The 15484-nt window shown below is 47.7% G+C and overlaps 1 protein-coding gene across 14 annotated transcripts in view; it reads left to right on the forward strand.

Moving 5' to 3' along the window:
• CADPS (calcium dependent secretion activator) overlaps positions 1 to 15484 on the forward strand; it is a 220084-nt gene that overhangs the window by 37414 nt on the left and 167186 nt on the right. For all 14 annotated transcript variants that reach the window (XM_086619182.1, XM_086619184.1, XM_086619187.1 and 11 more), the window contains exons 2-3: positions 6752 to 6865; positions 10926 to 11258. In XM_086619182.1, the coding sequence (XP_086475308.1) occupies positions 6752 to 6865; positions 10926 to 11258 (447 nt within the window). The remainder of the gene's footprint in view (positions 1 to 6751; positions 6866 to 10925; positions 11259 to 15484) is intronic.

Below are 15484 nucleotides of genomic sequence, written 5' to 3' on the forward strand. Positions count from 1 at the left end.
TCGGGCTGCTTGAGTGAGAGGTTGGATCAGTCCGAGCTGTGAATCGGTGCTGGGCTGGTGTGCCAGGACCCAGGGGCTGTCTGCGTTGCTTGTGCCTGAACCCAGCCTGATTTCTGAGCATGGGACAGGAGGGCACGTTGGAGTGTTGCTCCTTGGAGGGTCCCCATTGCTCTGACCCATTCTGAGTGTCACAGGTGGGCTGAGCTGGCAGGGCAGGAGCTGCTGCAGGCAGAAGGGGTTGTGTGTGCCCTTCACTGCTCCATGCATGGAAACCCAGGCACGGTGACAGCACAGCCGTTTTCTCTGCAGCAAATCAACTGGGCACCTCTTCCGAGAGCAGAGAAGGTGGCACCGGAGTCATTGGCCAGGGATGTGACCAGTGCTCTTCTGTTTGCTGTCCACAAAGGATCAGCACAGCTGGAGAGAGGGCGGGCGGTGTGGATGCACCAGGGCCTGTAAATCACGGACAGAGCGGGGAGGCAACAAATCAAGTGCCTGCGAAGAGGGAATTGTATAGACAGTGGTACATCAGTGGGTGTGTGCACAGTGATCCATGTATGGGCAGACTGTAAGGGAAAAGGACATGCCGGCTTGCTATTCCTGGGAAGATATATTGTAGCTATCAGAAACCACAGCACAAGGAGCTCTCTCTGGTAACAAATATTAAACTTCTCTGGAAAGAAAGAAAAAAAAAAAAAAAACACACCAGTAAATATACTGTTAGACAGCTGGGAAAAGTTCCCTGAGACTGGCAGTTAATACTGGTCGCTTATTTTAACAGCAAAAAGCCAGTGGTGTTCAGCCGCGTCTGCCCAGGAGAATTTGCAATGAAACCCCCAGATGCTGGGGATGTGAGTCACCCCCTGGGTGGTCCTCTCTTCCATGGAGGGGAAAGCAGTGTCCACGCAGGGAGAACCTGATGCACTTTCCTAGTGCAAAATAACCTGACGGGTTTTTTTTCTAGTCTCGTGCCCATTGCTGGGGCCTCTGGCCTCTCCCCGGAGGCCAGCACTTGGCCGCTCCAGCTCCCCGCACCTTCTTCCCTCCCTTCCACCTTGTTCATGTCATGGCTGTTTTTCTGACTGTGGAAGCAGTGATGATGAGGGATGCTCGTTCAGTTGTTTTAGCTTTTTGCTAAATCACCTGGTGCTGAGGAGTAATAAAATATTTATTAGATGTTGCAAAACAAAACCCAGAACAGCAGCATGGTGAGCAGCTCAATATTCCTCCTTACTGTGGTACTGAACAGCAGGTGCCCTAAGGAGGAAGAGCTCTTGGTCGTGTGCTGGAAGCTGGTCTCTCTAGGCAAAAGACAGAGATGCTTCCCCTGGGAATTCACTGCGGTCTCCAGCTGAACAGATTCCTTCAAGACACGGGTAATACCGATGGGCTGAGCCATTGAGGACCGCGGCGCAGCCTCACATCCCAACCGCAGGGTGGGATGCGCTGGGTGCAAGGGCTCCGTGAGGCATCAGTGCACCGAAACACCCAGTCCTCCATCAGAGGTGTTGTCGCCTGGCAGTAAAGGGGGTCACCTCTCTGCTACAGGGGTGCCTTTCACTTGAAAACCTCCTTCTACAGAGTTAAAATCTTAACTGCTGTTCTTGCAGCTGTCACGTTGATGGATATGGCTTTATTAGCTGGTTTGAGTAGACATACAGCTGTGGATGGGTTATTCTGTAGCCTGCCACTGACAAATCGATGGTTAGCCCTAAAACATTTGGCAATCTACAATCTAGGATGGCCTCTCCTTGCAAATCTTCTGTTGGATACGGTACTGCCATAGTGTAATGTAGGTTGCAAGGAACTTCTGGAGGTCTCTGGTCCAATTCCCCTGCTAAAAGCAGGGCTCCCTCCCAGACCAGATTGTGTTCATGCAATCAGGTTGTGAAAATTTGCAAGGCTGGAGATGCCTCAGCCTCTCTGGGCCCCTGTGTCAGTGCTGGACCACCCTTGCTGTGACATTATGCTAGAATTCTTATAAATTCTTAGGAAACTCTCGTTTCTCCTAGCTTTCAAGGCATGTCACCTGTGGCTCTTGTACATTTAATACTGTTGATGTGCATCATACAAAGTTCCGAATGACAACTATCCTGTGAGTGCAAGTCACCTTGTTTTCTTCACACACGCAGATTTGAAAGTTCACTTTAAAAGAGTGAAAATCTGCAGAAGTTGTTCTAGTTCTTTGAAGTTCAAAGCACATAAATCTGAGACTCTGATTTGAGCCCATCTGTGATACAGCGTGGGGTACAAAACCCAAATCCAGCTAACGTATTATTGTGTGATGTAGACCCAAAGCAGTGAGTTGTATGGCTGTATTTGCTCCTGTGTGCTCAGACACAGCAAAGTATTTTGGAGAGAGGATGGATCAATGAGGTATGTTGCCTTGTATAATGTTTTTCAGAAAACTTTTCAGCAGCAAACAGCTCCTCTTTGCAATGCTTTTGCTGCCCTGATGTAGGCGAAGAAGGCTGGAGACGGTGCATAGAGATGGTGCCAGCTGTTCACTGGCTGGAACAATTCTGGAGAAGGTGCCATGGTTCCATGCTGAATGCATGGTTTGCGTTTGGCTCTGAGTCAGATGGAATATGTGCAAAAATAACGTAGCAAGAAAGCTGCTGGTGAGCGTTTGTCCTCAGGAGGCTCGTGAGCTGTTTGCTGAGATCTCCATCAAGCAAATTCAAGAAATTGCCTCCACGATCTACTTATGACTATGATGGGACATGACACGTGCCAGAGATTGTTCCACTCCATTTCTGAGGTCAACAGATTGTGCTGGGCGGCATGCAGTTTCTCAAAAAAAAGAAAAAGTTAGACCAAGAAGGTAGGATGCATTTGGATACCCAGATCAAGTCACTGGTGAGCTCTTCTTCCCTGTGATTTAGTCCATTATGGAGAAGACCTCTGCCAATATAAAAAGCCATGCACTCCACTAGAGGTACCAGCCCAAAGCTCCATGGATGCCCTGCCTGATACCTGTGCCAGGAGTTCATCATCACGGCCTCAATTAATTACATTTTTAATATGCATGTGTATATCTGGCAACTTAAGTACTTCACATGCTTTGGACAGATAGAGGCTGTGAAGCTCTCTGCTGCATAAACACGCCACAAAGCTACCTTGGGGGAGTTCGTTTGGGTCCGGAGTCACTGCATGCAGGCAGGGTGTTCTGCGATCGCCGCCGCACGCAGGAACGAGTGTTATTTCTTCAATGGCTGTCACACGCTGAAAGCAGTTGTGGGGAAAAAGCTGTGAGCGTTGGAAAAGTGAGGGAAGGTAAATAAAATAAACCTCTTCCATCCATGGCAGTGCTCCTGCTTACTCCCAGCTCTCTACTTCTCTCCTGTGCGATGGCACCGGGATTTGTGTTTGCAGCAGTGAGACTCTGCCCCCACCAGCCTTGCAACCCGACGGGGTTTCACCTCCTGCCGTAGCTGCTGCGATGTTGTACTCCTGTGCTCCCAAGGGGAAGTAATTCTGTTGTTTTCTGCTATTTGCAAGCACGCTACGGAAGGTAACTAGGTGAGAAGTGGCTTGTGTTGGCCCCTTAGTGGCATTACTGGATCTGCAGGAGCTGTTGGCTTGCTTTATTTGGATTTCTAACGGATCGCTGGTGCCTCTAATAGCGAGAGATAAAATAACATCCCTGCTTTTAAAGCACTTAAGCTTCCAGGTGAGTGTTCAGGACATGTGCTCTTTTAAGCCTGTGGATGGGTTGGCAGCGTTGCTCGGCCCTGCTTAAAGGCTTTGGAGTGTGACGTTGGGGCTGAGGCTGCTCCTCTGCCGCGGAGGTGCTGCCCCGCGGGTGCTGCTGGGGTTCTGTGGTGATGTCCTGGGTGCCTGATGGGGAGGGGAAGAGGCATAAAACAGGAGGTGGAGCGTGTTGGGCAGATTTCATTGACCTGCTGCTCTGGTCCCCTCTGCTCCCTCGCTGATGCTGACTCTGCACCAGGTGTCTGCCATTGTGCTGCAGAAGCTAAATTTAATATGAAAGCTGTTCAATTTCGGCTCCGATTGACTACTTTCTTGATAACGTCTGTAACAGCGGCATGGACACGGATCAATGCACTGGTGCTGCTTCACGGTCTGGTGGGATGGAAGGGCGAGGGTCCTGCTAGCGGAGGACTGGGCTGTGCTGCAGCCTGGTGTGATCAGAGGGGATCTGCTTTTCCACAGACAGGGAAACACTTGTATAGAGCTTGGGGGTGAGGAGGAGGCAGCTGACACTCCGATAGAGACAAATCCGATGAGTCATTTCCACAGCCCCAGGAGCTCTTGTGTGAGCTGCGTATTGGGTGTTTCTAGGAATTTCAAGGACCGTTATTCGTCTTGAAGGTAGCACATTCAGTATTGAGGAAGGAGCGTAAAATATTGCTGCTATATGGCATTATAGAAATTGAACAGGCAAGAACTTCTGGAGATTGTCCTAAGAATTAACCTGGAAAAAAAAATAATTAAAATGCCATGCATATTGTTAGAATCCCAAATGAAAAGCCTCTGGGCTCAGAGTATCTGTGCTCTTAGTATGTTTTTCCTTGTGCCTCATCACCCTGATTTCGATGTTACCTATAGTTTTCCTGTTTTTTTTCTTGGTTTCGTGTGGCCTCTGTTACCCTGTCGTTTCTGCCTGACGTTCACAATGGTTGCTAATACAAAATAGTCAATACATTTAATTAACATCTTGCTTTTCTCTTCTTCCAGATAATTAAATGCTTAATAAAAACAGACCCAGTGCCTTCCCACAGGTGTCTCCTACTCAATCACTACATTGTCTCTGACTCCTCTTATCCCTGACCCAATTTTCTTTTCAATTCCGTCAGGACCTTCCATCAGCTCTGATAAGTTTGGAGCCTGCTTTACGTCTGATGCTACGCATATTGCCCAAGGGCTCATGATGTCTAGGGTGCTACGGGCAAACACCACAAAGAGTTTTAGGTGCCTGACATGGCAGGTGGACTCTTAGAGCTAAAAATTAGATCCTGCCAGCCTTAAATCCGGGAGCTTTCAGCAGTGCTTTTCCACGGGGCTCTTTGCTGATGGTGTCCAAGGCTGAGGCGGGTCAGGTTAGAGGGACAATCCTTGCTCCAGCCCTGTGATGCTGAGCCTTGTTGCATGTGTCAGACCATGTGAAGTCGGGGCTGCTGTTTTGATGATGGGAATGACACGTCTTTCCAGCACCCACAGGGGTGGCAAAGGCTTTTCCATGTTTTCTGAAGCAGAGCATATTGAGTCTTGCTTTATGTTACTTTGATGAACACCTCTCCATAAGCACCAGGATAAACTAATCCCGGATTATTGCATCAAATTGCCATTGCTCACTAACCCTCCTCAGCATGGTGTTGCAGAATTAATTACCAGTATTCATGATGTTCGTTACTACGGTCCCTTAACACCCCGCATGGCGCATCATCTAGATCTAGTGATATTTATCGTCGCACTTTCCAAGTGGTCCCTCTCCTGCTTTTTATCACTAGCTGTGTTTAGCAGGCTTCATTATGCTCTGGTTGTTTGGATCTCTATAGTTTTTGATACTTTATTCAAAGCCATTTAGACACTTAGAGCCATTAATTTTATTTTTCTCTTCCATTCTAATGGGCTGGTTTCTTCTGCTGGTGTACAAGTGAGAAAAAAAGCACTCTTCTAATGACCAAAAGGCCTAGAGTAAATAGTTGTCCTAATTCTTACTCGTCTCTTTTTCCCTTCAAGTTTGAAGTTGTCATATATACATCTTGTCTGCTTTCTTCTGACTAAATTAATTTATATCCTCAAACCTGTAGTAGCCCCATGGTACAGCAGACACAACTACATTTAAATCCCTGTGGCCCTTCAGCATGAGTGTTATCTGCATCTGAAGATGTTATGCTGGCACTGCTGGTACATGACTTATGTGCCTGCTGTGACTTTGCACTGCAAGCTGAAGAGATGGAGGTATTTAGTTATATCTTTTTTTAAACTGACAGATAAATTGACAGAGTAGTGGCGTGTTATCATACAAGGCTGGAATAAACCCTTGTAAACTTTCTGTTGATGTCATTGTACCAAAATTAGAACTGTCTTGTATGTTATACCAGCTGTATGCTGGACAGAAACTGTTTTGAGCAGCAAGAGGCAGCAGAGAAAGCCCTTGCTAGGATAAGGAGAACAGGTTTGCCCTCATGTGATTTCTTTGACATTAAACGACATTGAATTCTTTCACCACTGGTCCTGAGTGGTGTTTTGTATGTGACAAGCCAAAAGAAATGAGCAAAGGAAGAAAGAGAAGGAAAAAAAAAAAAAAAGGACAAGACCAAGGCCTCAGAGTGCTGATGAGTGCCGTCTTCAGCAGCCAGCTTGCAAGGCTTCCCGTTGGGTGATGAAACCTCATCCTCTGAAGGGGAGGAGAGGCTAAATGGGCAAGAGATTGCACTGAAACAGTCTCTTCCAAGCGTGCATGCAGCAGCTTGCTTTTGACTTAGGTATACCTGAAGCGGTAAAAGTCTTGTGTGCATTTTGTGGCGGCAGAGCTGTTTAGAAATGATGTTCAGGAGCGCTTTAGGTGCTCGTGATGCTTAAATGAACTTGCCAGGATGGAGAGCGCACGTGTGTGTGTACCCATGCGTGGCTGATTCTTCATCTACTGCAGCTGTCCCCAAAGGAGAGCAGAAGTGCACATCATAAGCACCTCCATGAAATACTGCAGAAGAGTTAGCAGGTTTTTTTCCTCATACATGCACCTTTCTTGACTGATTTTCTCCTTTTGCATGTTTTGCAGATAAGTAAGCAGCAGCTCCAGACAATCAAAGATCGTTTCCAGGCATTTCTCAACGGAGAAACCCAGATTGTGGCAGATGAAGCATTTATAAACGCTGTCCAGAGCTACTATGAGGTAAGGAGTAGATGGTATGATCTTCATGTGAATCCCTGTTCTCAGATGGGTCCGAATTCACAGATTAGTTTGAATCCTGAGCCTAACGGATTCTTTGTCAGTTGTCAACAAGGCACAAAACAAAGGCAAGTGCAAGGCTTCTCCCATTTGATGTCTGAGGTTTGGGAGGTTCAGGGTTTGAACATGGAACCATATGGCAACCGTGGCAACCCCTACACCATGGTGTATCCTATAACCTGATTATGAGGAGAATCATCCTTCCTTTAAGCTGAAAAATAACTTTCTGGTACTTTTAAACAGTGTGCTCTAAAACAAGAAAGATGGCACGATATAAAATAAATGTCGTGTGCTCCCTATGAAAAATACCAAGAGATAATGGGGCAGCAAGTTCAGTTCTTGCCGAAGCTTTTGCACTGTGTCTAACTGACTTTGGGATTTTCAGCAAGAGTCTTGTCTCTTTGGTATGACATGTGCTGTGAAGCAAAGGGGAAGGAAGGGGGATGTACAAAACTAGATGGTGCCAAAGAACATGAAGCATCGTTTATAATTGTGCAAAAGAATAATTATGCATGCGTGTCTTTTTGCACCTCTTTGTTTGCAGCCATAATGCTGCCTTTCATATCTTTTCTCAGAAGGAGAGAGCTGCTGTTTTTGAAGGAAGTCAGTGCTTGTGATTTGTGTGAGGAGTGTCGCTTATTTTTTTGCTCGCCTTTCTGCAAACCATTTCTCTTTCTCTCTAGAGCTATTCTGTCATAAAAGGTGAAGATTTTGAATTGCCTACATAAAATATTTCTCTGGAAGTGGAATCTAAGAGGGGACCAAAATCAGATACTAAAACTAAGGAGAATTTTAACTCTATAAAAAATAGCAGCAGCTGCTTCTGTGTAAGGAAAGACGCAAATTATCTCTGGATTAACTCTATTAAAGATGGCCTAGTAGTTACTGCTCCATCATTCTCTGTACAGGAAGGAAGCTGAGAGTAATTTACATCTCTTATCAGAAAAGAAATTGCCAAGGGATCATCAGTTTATCACCGCTTCACCGAACAGATGCTCTTGGAGAAAGTTTTCAAGATGGCGTGAGCTGCATTTTAGGATGTAAAAGCAGCATAATCTGTTTGGATAAGACTATTGAGCAGGAAAAGGAAACTGGCTAAAACCAGGCAAAATACACCCCTGTTTCACTGGTGGGTCTGTCTGAAAGCGGGTCCTGACCACCTCTAGAAGTCCTGTGCGGTATAATTCCCCCAAGTGTTCAAACTTACCAAAAGCAGTTGATCATCACTAGATGTCTGCAAACCCTCTCTTCAGCTCAACTGCTCAGTCCACTGGCTCTGTCCTACTTAAAACAGGCTACAAAAGGCATAGCCTTAGTGTTTCTAAGGGGTCTGCTTACTAACAGCGCGGAATAGGCTCATTATCTGGGGAACGAGGTTTTTTTGGTGGAGAAAAGAAGTAAAGGTGACATTGTAGATCAGGAATGCGTTCACCCTTGCCCCGAATGTGTTTGCATGACCACACTCTGCTGTGAAGTCCACTGTCAAGGGGTAAGCATGTGGTTGTCAGTCTTACACTTGTGCACAGGCTGCTGCCAAATTAAAAGGCTGAGTGATCTGACCAGGCTGTGCTGCTGGTCTGCAACGCACCGCTGTGTGTGCAGGAACGCTGCAGAGCCGGGGTGCGAGACAGCTCAGCACACTCCAACGGGCACTCCAGGAGAGCTTTTCTCATGTCCTTTTACTCCGAATGACTAAAGCTTTGTCTGTCAACCAGCACTTTATGCAGCAGTCCCTTCAGCAAGTATTATGGAAATACTTTGTTAGACCCATTTCCACTCTGCTGTGGGCAGATGGAGCCGGGGCCATGCGCGACATGGGGGGCTCATCTATGGACGTGGCAGGAGATGCCTGACCCAACTTGTGGAGACCGGTTCTTTTCTCGCTGTGCTGGTGTATGCACCCATGCTAGGATTTTGCTTCAGCTATTCTTGACTCCAGACAGTCTTACAGCCGGACAATTCAGCTGGTATGTTCTAAAGAAAGTAGCTCTCTCTCTGCAGGACAAAAGATCTCTTTTATCTTCTTTATCTTCCTATTTCACGGTCTTGTTCTGCTGCTTTGTGTCTGGCTGGTGCTCCCCCGCACCTGCCTCCTCTCTGCCTGCCGCAGCCTTCCTCTCCTCTGCCGGCTGCTGCTCCGCACCAGGGAAGAGAAATCGGGGCTGATGGGATACAGGGAGTCATGTCCCTCTGCTCACAGTGCTGTCACTCCTCCGACGGGGCTGAGGGTCACGGGTAACAGCAGCCGCTGATGCTGGCAGGCACGGGAAGTCGTTGGCGCCTTCGCACAGGGTCAGGCCAAAGGCATCTGAAGCAGATGATTAGAGAGAGGACGTGGGAGCCGAAGATGCTGCAGCAGAGCCGTTGGCTGTGGCCTCCCACTGTTTCCAGCAGACACTGTGCCGAGGGCTTCTTCGGGAGCGTTGGCAGCTTGGATTTTGATAGCTGCCACCTATTACTTACAAGTACCTGCGTACGCCCAGGGTGTTATCACTCAATAAGTTCTGCAAGGAAACAGAACGTGTGCTGGTATCATTTCAGCGTGGACTGAAGAGGCTGCTGGTGGCACCCTGCCTGTCTCATCTGCAGGCAGTGCTCCCCAGCACAGCGATGTTAGAAGGAAACAGCCCAGCTCTTCCTCAGCAGAGTTTCTGGGCTGGTCCTGGAGCAAATCCTCCTGCTACTCCCAACAGATGCCTGTGCCATCAAGCATCTGGGAACATGGAGTGCCATGTTGCTGAGTGGTATAAAAAAAAAACCCATCTACCATGTCCTTAGGTCATCCTCAAGCTCTTTAATTATTGAGAGCTGACAGATACACCCTGGTGCTGGCACAGCTTCTTCCCAGCTTGCTGCATTCATCCGTTCTCAGCATCGTTAATAAAACAGCAGTTCTTGCTGGGCATTGATTGCTCTCCTGTGTTCAGGGCTTGGGAGAGGAGAGCCAACACAATATCCCCCTGTCCCTCTCTCACCCTTCAGCTCTGCATTGCTCCTGGTCTGTAGGGGTCTGTTATGTTTTGACCCTTTTGCTGCTCTTACAGTGGGAAGAGCATCTTCATCAAATGCCTTGTCCCTCCCTCCTGCTTTCAGTGTCCTGCACCTTGCAGGCTGCTCTCTCTGCAAAGCCTCCCCAGGCTGCCTCAACCATCCCCTGCTACTTAAGCACAGCTGGAGCAGGAAGGGATTTGGCCTCATCCACCTGTGGCAATGCCACCTTTTAGTGATCTAAGTTGTCTTGGTGTTTTGGTGTTGTCTTGGTGTTTACCCATCAGTTAGCAAAGATCAGGCTGTTCATCCTTGTCCTTTCCTGGGGTGTTTTAACAGTGCTCTTGCAGTGCTGGTTGCCCCAGTTGGAAACACGAGGGCATGGGAGAAGTGGGGACACACATGTTATTTAATTGAAGGTAACATTAAATTAATGAATACAATGCCATTCCTGTCATCTCGTGACAGCAGGGCAGTCTGCAAAGATCTCCTCCGGTGTAGTAGCTTATTGTAAGCCTGGTCCTCGCACTGCACCCCCTGGTCAGGGGTTTCCCGGGGGCCTGGCTGACAGGATAAGCACAATGCAATGCTGCTGACTTGAGTAGGATGACTGAGCTCTGTCTAACAAGGCAGCATTTGGCTAAGTGAATATAGCTCTGCAATAACTTCCTTATTAAAACATTTGATAGAGCAAAATACAGTCCTGCTTTCTCAAAGTGCACTTACATATCTGGTGAGGTGCGACCACAACATCGCATGAAGTCCTAATTGCATCAAAATGTTCCGTTTTAGCGGATGCAAACCAGAAACTTCACCTGATTTCGTTACGCTTCCCAAAGTACAGCTGAACCCTCTGTCCATCTGGCAGCATGTGGTTGTTGAGCAAGGAGTTGGAAAGTGTGCTGGCAGCTGGTTAGCCAGCTTCCCAGCAGTGAAACTGTGTTTTGTGGTACTTAAGGGGGATTTTATTTTATTTTTTAACTGACACCATTTGAAGTCATCCCTTTTTTTGCAGGTATTTCTGAAAAGCGACCGTGTCGCCAGGATGGTGCAGAGCGGAGGGTGCTCAGCGAATGACTCCCGGGAGGTCTTCAAGAAGCACATTGAGAAGAGAGTGCGCAGCCTGCCAGAAATTGATGGCCTCAGCAAGGAGACGGTCCTCAGCTCTTGGATGGCAAAGTTTGATGCTATTTACCGTGGGGAAGAGGATCCCCGCAAGCAGCAGGCCAGGATGACGGCGAGCGCTGCCTCGGAGCTCATCCTCAGCAAGGAGCAGCTCTACGAGATGTTCCAGAACATTTTAGGGATCAAGAAATTTGAACATCAGCTTCTGTATAACGCGTGTCAGGTAAGATCCTTCTCCCAGGCTGGGTGGGAACGGAAGGGGGTTTCTTGGAAAAGGGCTTGCCAAAGGGAAATACAGCTGTTATGAACTGGAAACTTTGGGTCTGACCAGACTGTTTTTGACAGAACTTCCTCTAGGGAAGGAGACTGTTGTTCATGGTGGGATGTCTGCACTGCCAGTTATGTTCTGACTGTCCAAGTGGGCTTCCTTCTTCTTGCTCATGCTTGTTTTCTCCTGGTTGGTTGCGTAGGGTTTTCTGCAGATGTTTTAGAAGGTCTTTATATGAAGTTTCCTTTACTGAAATCTCATAGGATTGTTGAGATGGGAAAATGTTCTTTCAGCAGCTCAGTGTCTGGATGAGCAGGTCTTTGATGGTGCCTAAGTGAGCCGTGTTGCTGTGACTGGCTTGCCTTTCCGCTGACGTATCACCGGTCTAAGCAAGAGAAGTACGTTCTTGCAACCTACAATAACCTTATTAGTACTTGAAGCTCAGATGCCCCAGGGGTGGATGTCTTATGCCAACTCTCTTATTGAGGTTGTATGGGTTCTCCTGCGTGCCTGTAGTGGAAGGAGAGAGCATCCCAAACCCCCATGACCCTGGGACAGCTCTGCTTGCACTGTGAGTTCCCAGATAGATGAAACCCTTTCCCATGCCTCTCTTCTCTCTCCCAGTAAGAACCAGCTCCCCAGAGATGCGGAGCTGGGACTCGGCAGTGCAAGTTGCCTTTCCAGCAGCTCTTGCTGAGGGCCGTCGGTGGCTGTCCAGGCTGTCAGTGACCCAGATTACGATCCTCTGCTATCAGATATAAATACTGCAGATGGGATAAAGGATGTCAGAGTCACGAGGAGGGTAAGGTAATGCTGTGGAAAGTTTTCGGAGGAGCAGCCGACCTCGATCTCTTCCCCATAATTCAGGATTTCGTCTTCTTACTGAAATTAATACATTCGAGACCAATTCTGTCTGTCTTCTGTCTAGACATTTCCAATTCTTTTCAAGACATAGAAAATTGTTTGATCTGTTTTTTCTCCTGTAAAGAGCTTAATTATCTTGTATTTGTTCTTCTTCCTCTCAGACCTTTACAGCAGAGTGGGGAGAGGATAATGAATGTCCTTGAGTTAGGCGTCTTCGTGGCAAAAAGGCAACAGCAAGGACTGCGTCGGTCCTCATAAATTATGTTTACAAACCAGATTTTGTGCCTCTATCCTCTGATGGAGGACTTCTTTAAAATCAAAACCATCATATTTTCAGTGATGTGTTGAGGTCTGAGTCAGCTCTGCAGTTGTGTTTTTAACTTAAACCTGCTCAAGCCCTGTGTGTCTCATCCTCCCTTGACCTGTACTTGGCTAAGGAACTAGAGTGGTTTTGTGTGAGCGTGTGTGCGATCCTACCCTCTTGCTTTGTGGTTCCCAGTGGTGCAGAAAACTATTTAATCATGGCTGCCCTGCTTCGGGGATGATCTCTGCTTATGAGAGCCTTTCTAGCTGACACCATGAACCCAGTGGCTGTTCTCTGCAAATTGCCCTGTTGCATCAAACAACCTGTTTCCTGCAGTAGATCCTAGCTTTACTCTGGAAGTGAAGGATTTACTTCTGGGTCTTTTCTAATACTCAGAGGCAGCAAACCTATAATTTAAGCTTTTAGAGAAAGATATAATTTCTGTTGAAAGTGAGTATTGGCATGGGAGTTACTCTGTTTTTAATACCTGGATAGTGAGGATTGGATATGCAGAAGGGAGAGCCTTTTGTACAAGGCACGGCTCAGCAGTCGTCCAGTCATTCGGTGTTTTCCTGGGGTACAGCGTGAGTGCTTACGGTGCCGTGGTGCCGGCGCGGTGGGATGGGAGCAGGTCACTGCTGCTCTTTCTCCCGTCCGGTGCTGCAGGGAAGGCAGCCGTGAGCACCCGGCGATGGGTGGGTGTGGGGACCGTCATTTTGTGCTGTGGGGACCCTCATTTCGGTGCTGCCTGTGGTCATGTCATCGGGGCTGTACCAGAGGGATCTCTGGAGCTCTCTAGGCACTAGCAGGTGCTCTGCGCTTCGGTCTTGCTGTGAAGCACTAAAATTGCTGTTGACTGCTGCTCCCTCCTGCAGGGTCCCAGCCATCGCTTGCAGCCAGCCTGTTGTAGGATATAAGTAAAACCTGTCAACCTAAAAATGTTTTTGTTTGCATAGCTGGTATGGGGAGTTCCCAGTACAAGCCGAAGGTGCACAGCACTTGGTTTGTGTGTTTTCTGCAGCAGAGCTGCAGGGAAGAGTGGAAAATGGTATGCAATGAGCAGTGATTCAGTAACCTGCTCCTCTTCTGTCCTGAAAGCTTCGTCCTGATCTGTCATGATGAAGCATTGGCATCAGCCCTGAAACAGGAGAGTTTTTCCCTCCTAAACTTTAGTAGCAAATTATTTCCTACTGTAACTCCAAAAGCTCTTGATGTTTGCACAGGGCAGATTTCAAAGCCACGACAGCAGCTGGGGGCCCGATTGCTCCAGGCTGGAGATGCAAGTCAAGCCCTGGGCACTGCCCGCTGTGACTTGAACACTCTCCCATGCTGTAACCCCCTGGCCTGTGCTGAGCTGCTCTGAACCAGCAGCATCTCCGACATGGGAAGTCTGACACCAATTCAGGAGCCAGAGGCACTTGCCAACATTATGGCAATAAAACTGGAGCCATCCAGAGATCAACACCTGTGTGTGGGTCTCAGCAGCCTGGATGGGTGCTGGGTGGGAGAGGACCAGGGACAGCTGGAGAGGCAGAACTTGTCCCTGCTTTGTGTGTATGTGTGCGCTGTGGCGGTGGCAAGGCTGGGACATGCTTCTGCAGGACTTGCTTCCAGCTGCTTGCTCTCTTTCCCCTCACCACTTTGCATTTTCATAAATTTTCATTTGCTGCATCTGACTCTCTTTGACAAACCATCTTCTGTAAACCCCTCTGCTAGCCTGTCCTGAAATCAGCAGTGAGCTCCCTTCCCAGGTTCTTGCAGCACAGAGCACACCTGCTGGGCTTTGTGGCACTGGCCCCATAACCCCTAAAAATGGTCATTTATTTGCATCGTGCTGTTTTGTTTCAGTCTAGATTGTGTTTCGGTCAGAGTCAGCCTAAGCTGTGCTTATTGCCTCCCAGTGAAGACACGCTGACTTTGTTGGACTAATGAGTTAAATTACTGTGATCTGACTCTTGTCTCATCAGAGTTAATTGGAAGTACAACTTAAATCCCTTTCTTAATAATTTGATCGAAGCTTCTGTTGCTTGTTTCGTAAGAACAAAATATTTTATATATTATGTTTGTGAATAAGCTTTAAGTAAAAGGAAAAACTGTCTGGCATTTTCCTGTATGTGCTGGAATTACGATATTCCCAGAAATGTGGGTTAAAGTTGCACACGTGTGGGTGATCAAGACATTTGCTTTGCCACCTCAGGCGGCATATGGGTAACTCCTGCCAGAGCCCACCATGGACCCTGGCTCTGCCGCATGTCATGGTGCCAGCTCCAGCCTTTACACGGAGACCCAGCAGATCTCCCAAACAAATCTGGCAGCAATAACGAGCTTCCCAGCGGTGGTTTGATGTGGTATAAGCTACACTTATTTTTGACCTACACTTGTCTGCCATACATGGGAGAAAGTGGCAAATGGAGCCTTTTCCCTGGCAGCCTCTCTGAATGCCATCGCTCTCAGGAGCAGCAGCGCGATGCTGTTAATTCAGTTTATCAGTCAATCACCTGTTCTTGGAAAAGCAAAGCCCATCGACTTCTCCCATTGCTTCTTTTGGCTGGGAGCCGAGGGGCCAGCTGGTCTGACATGCTCTCCTTTGCTTTGGTGTGCGGGGGGAAGCTGCCCCAGAGGCTGTGCAAGGAGGCAAGGGGTAAAGAGAGTGAGCCTGGTGGTTGTCCTCCTAAAGCATGAGCAGGAATGGTGCTGGGAGCCCCAAACGCTTGCTTGAACTTCTGCAATCTGGAAGAAGGTGCTTTTCTCTGTGTGGCCTCCTGTTACATCATACTCAGTAGTTGCACAGTGATTACATCACTGGGACTCTGTTTTCATTCCCTTCTCAAATAATATTTTGTTTGTGCAGAAGGAAGTTGATTTCTAAAGGAGTTTTTGTTCTTAATGCAATATACCCAGCTGGTATGAGACAAGTGTATTCTTAATGTGATAGCAGTGATACAGCAGCATCCGAGATAGCAAAAGATATTGATGTGGTTGGAAAGGCTTTTAGGAAACAAAGATGGCAAGT

Source organism: Tauraco erythrolophus, chromosome 12 (genome assembly GCF_009769465.1).
Source record: "Tauraco erythrolophus isolate bTauEry1 chromosome 12, bTauEry1.pri, whole genome shotgun sequence".
Lineage (NCBI taxonomy): Eukaryota > Metazoa > Chordata > Aves > Musophagiformes > Musophagidae > Tauraco > Tauraco erythrolophus.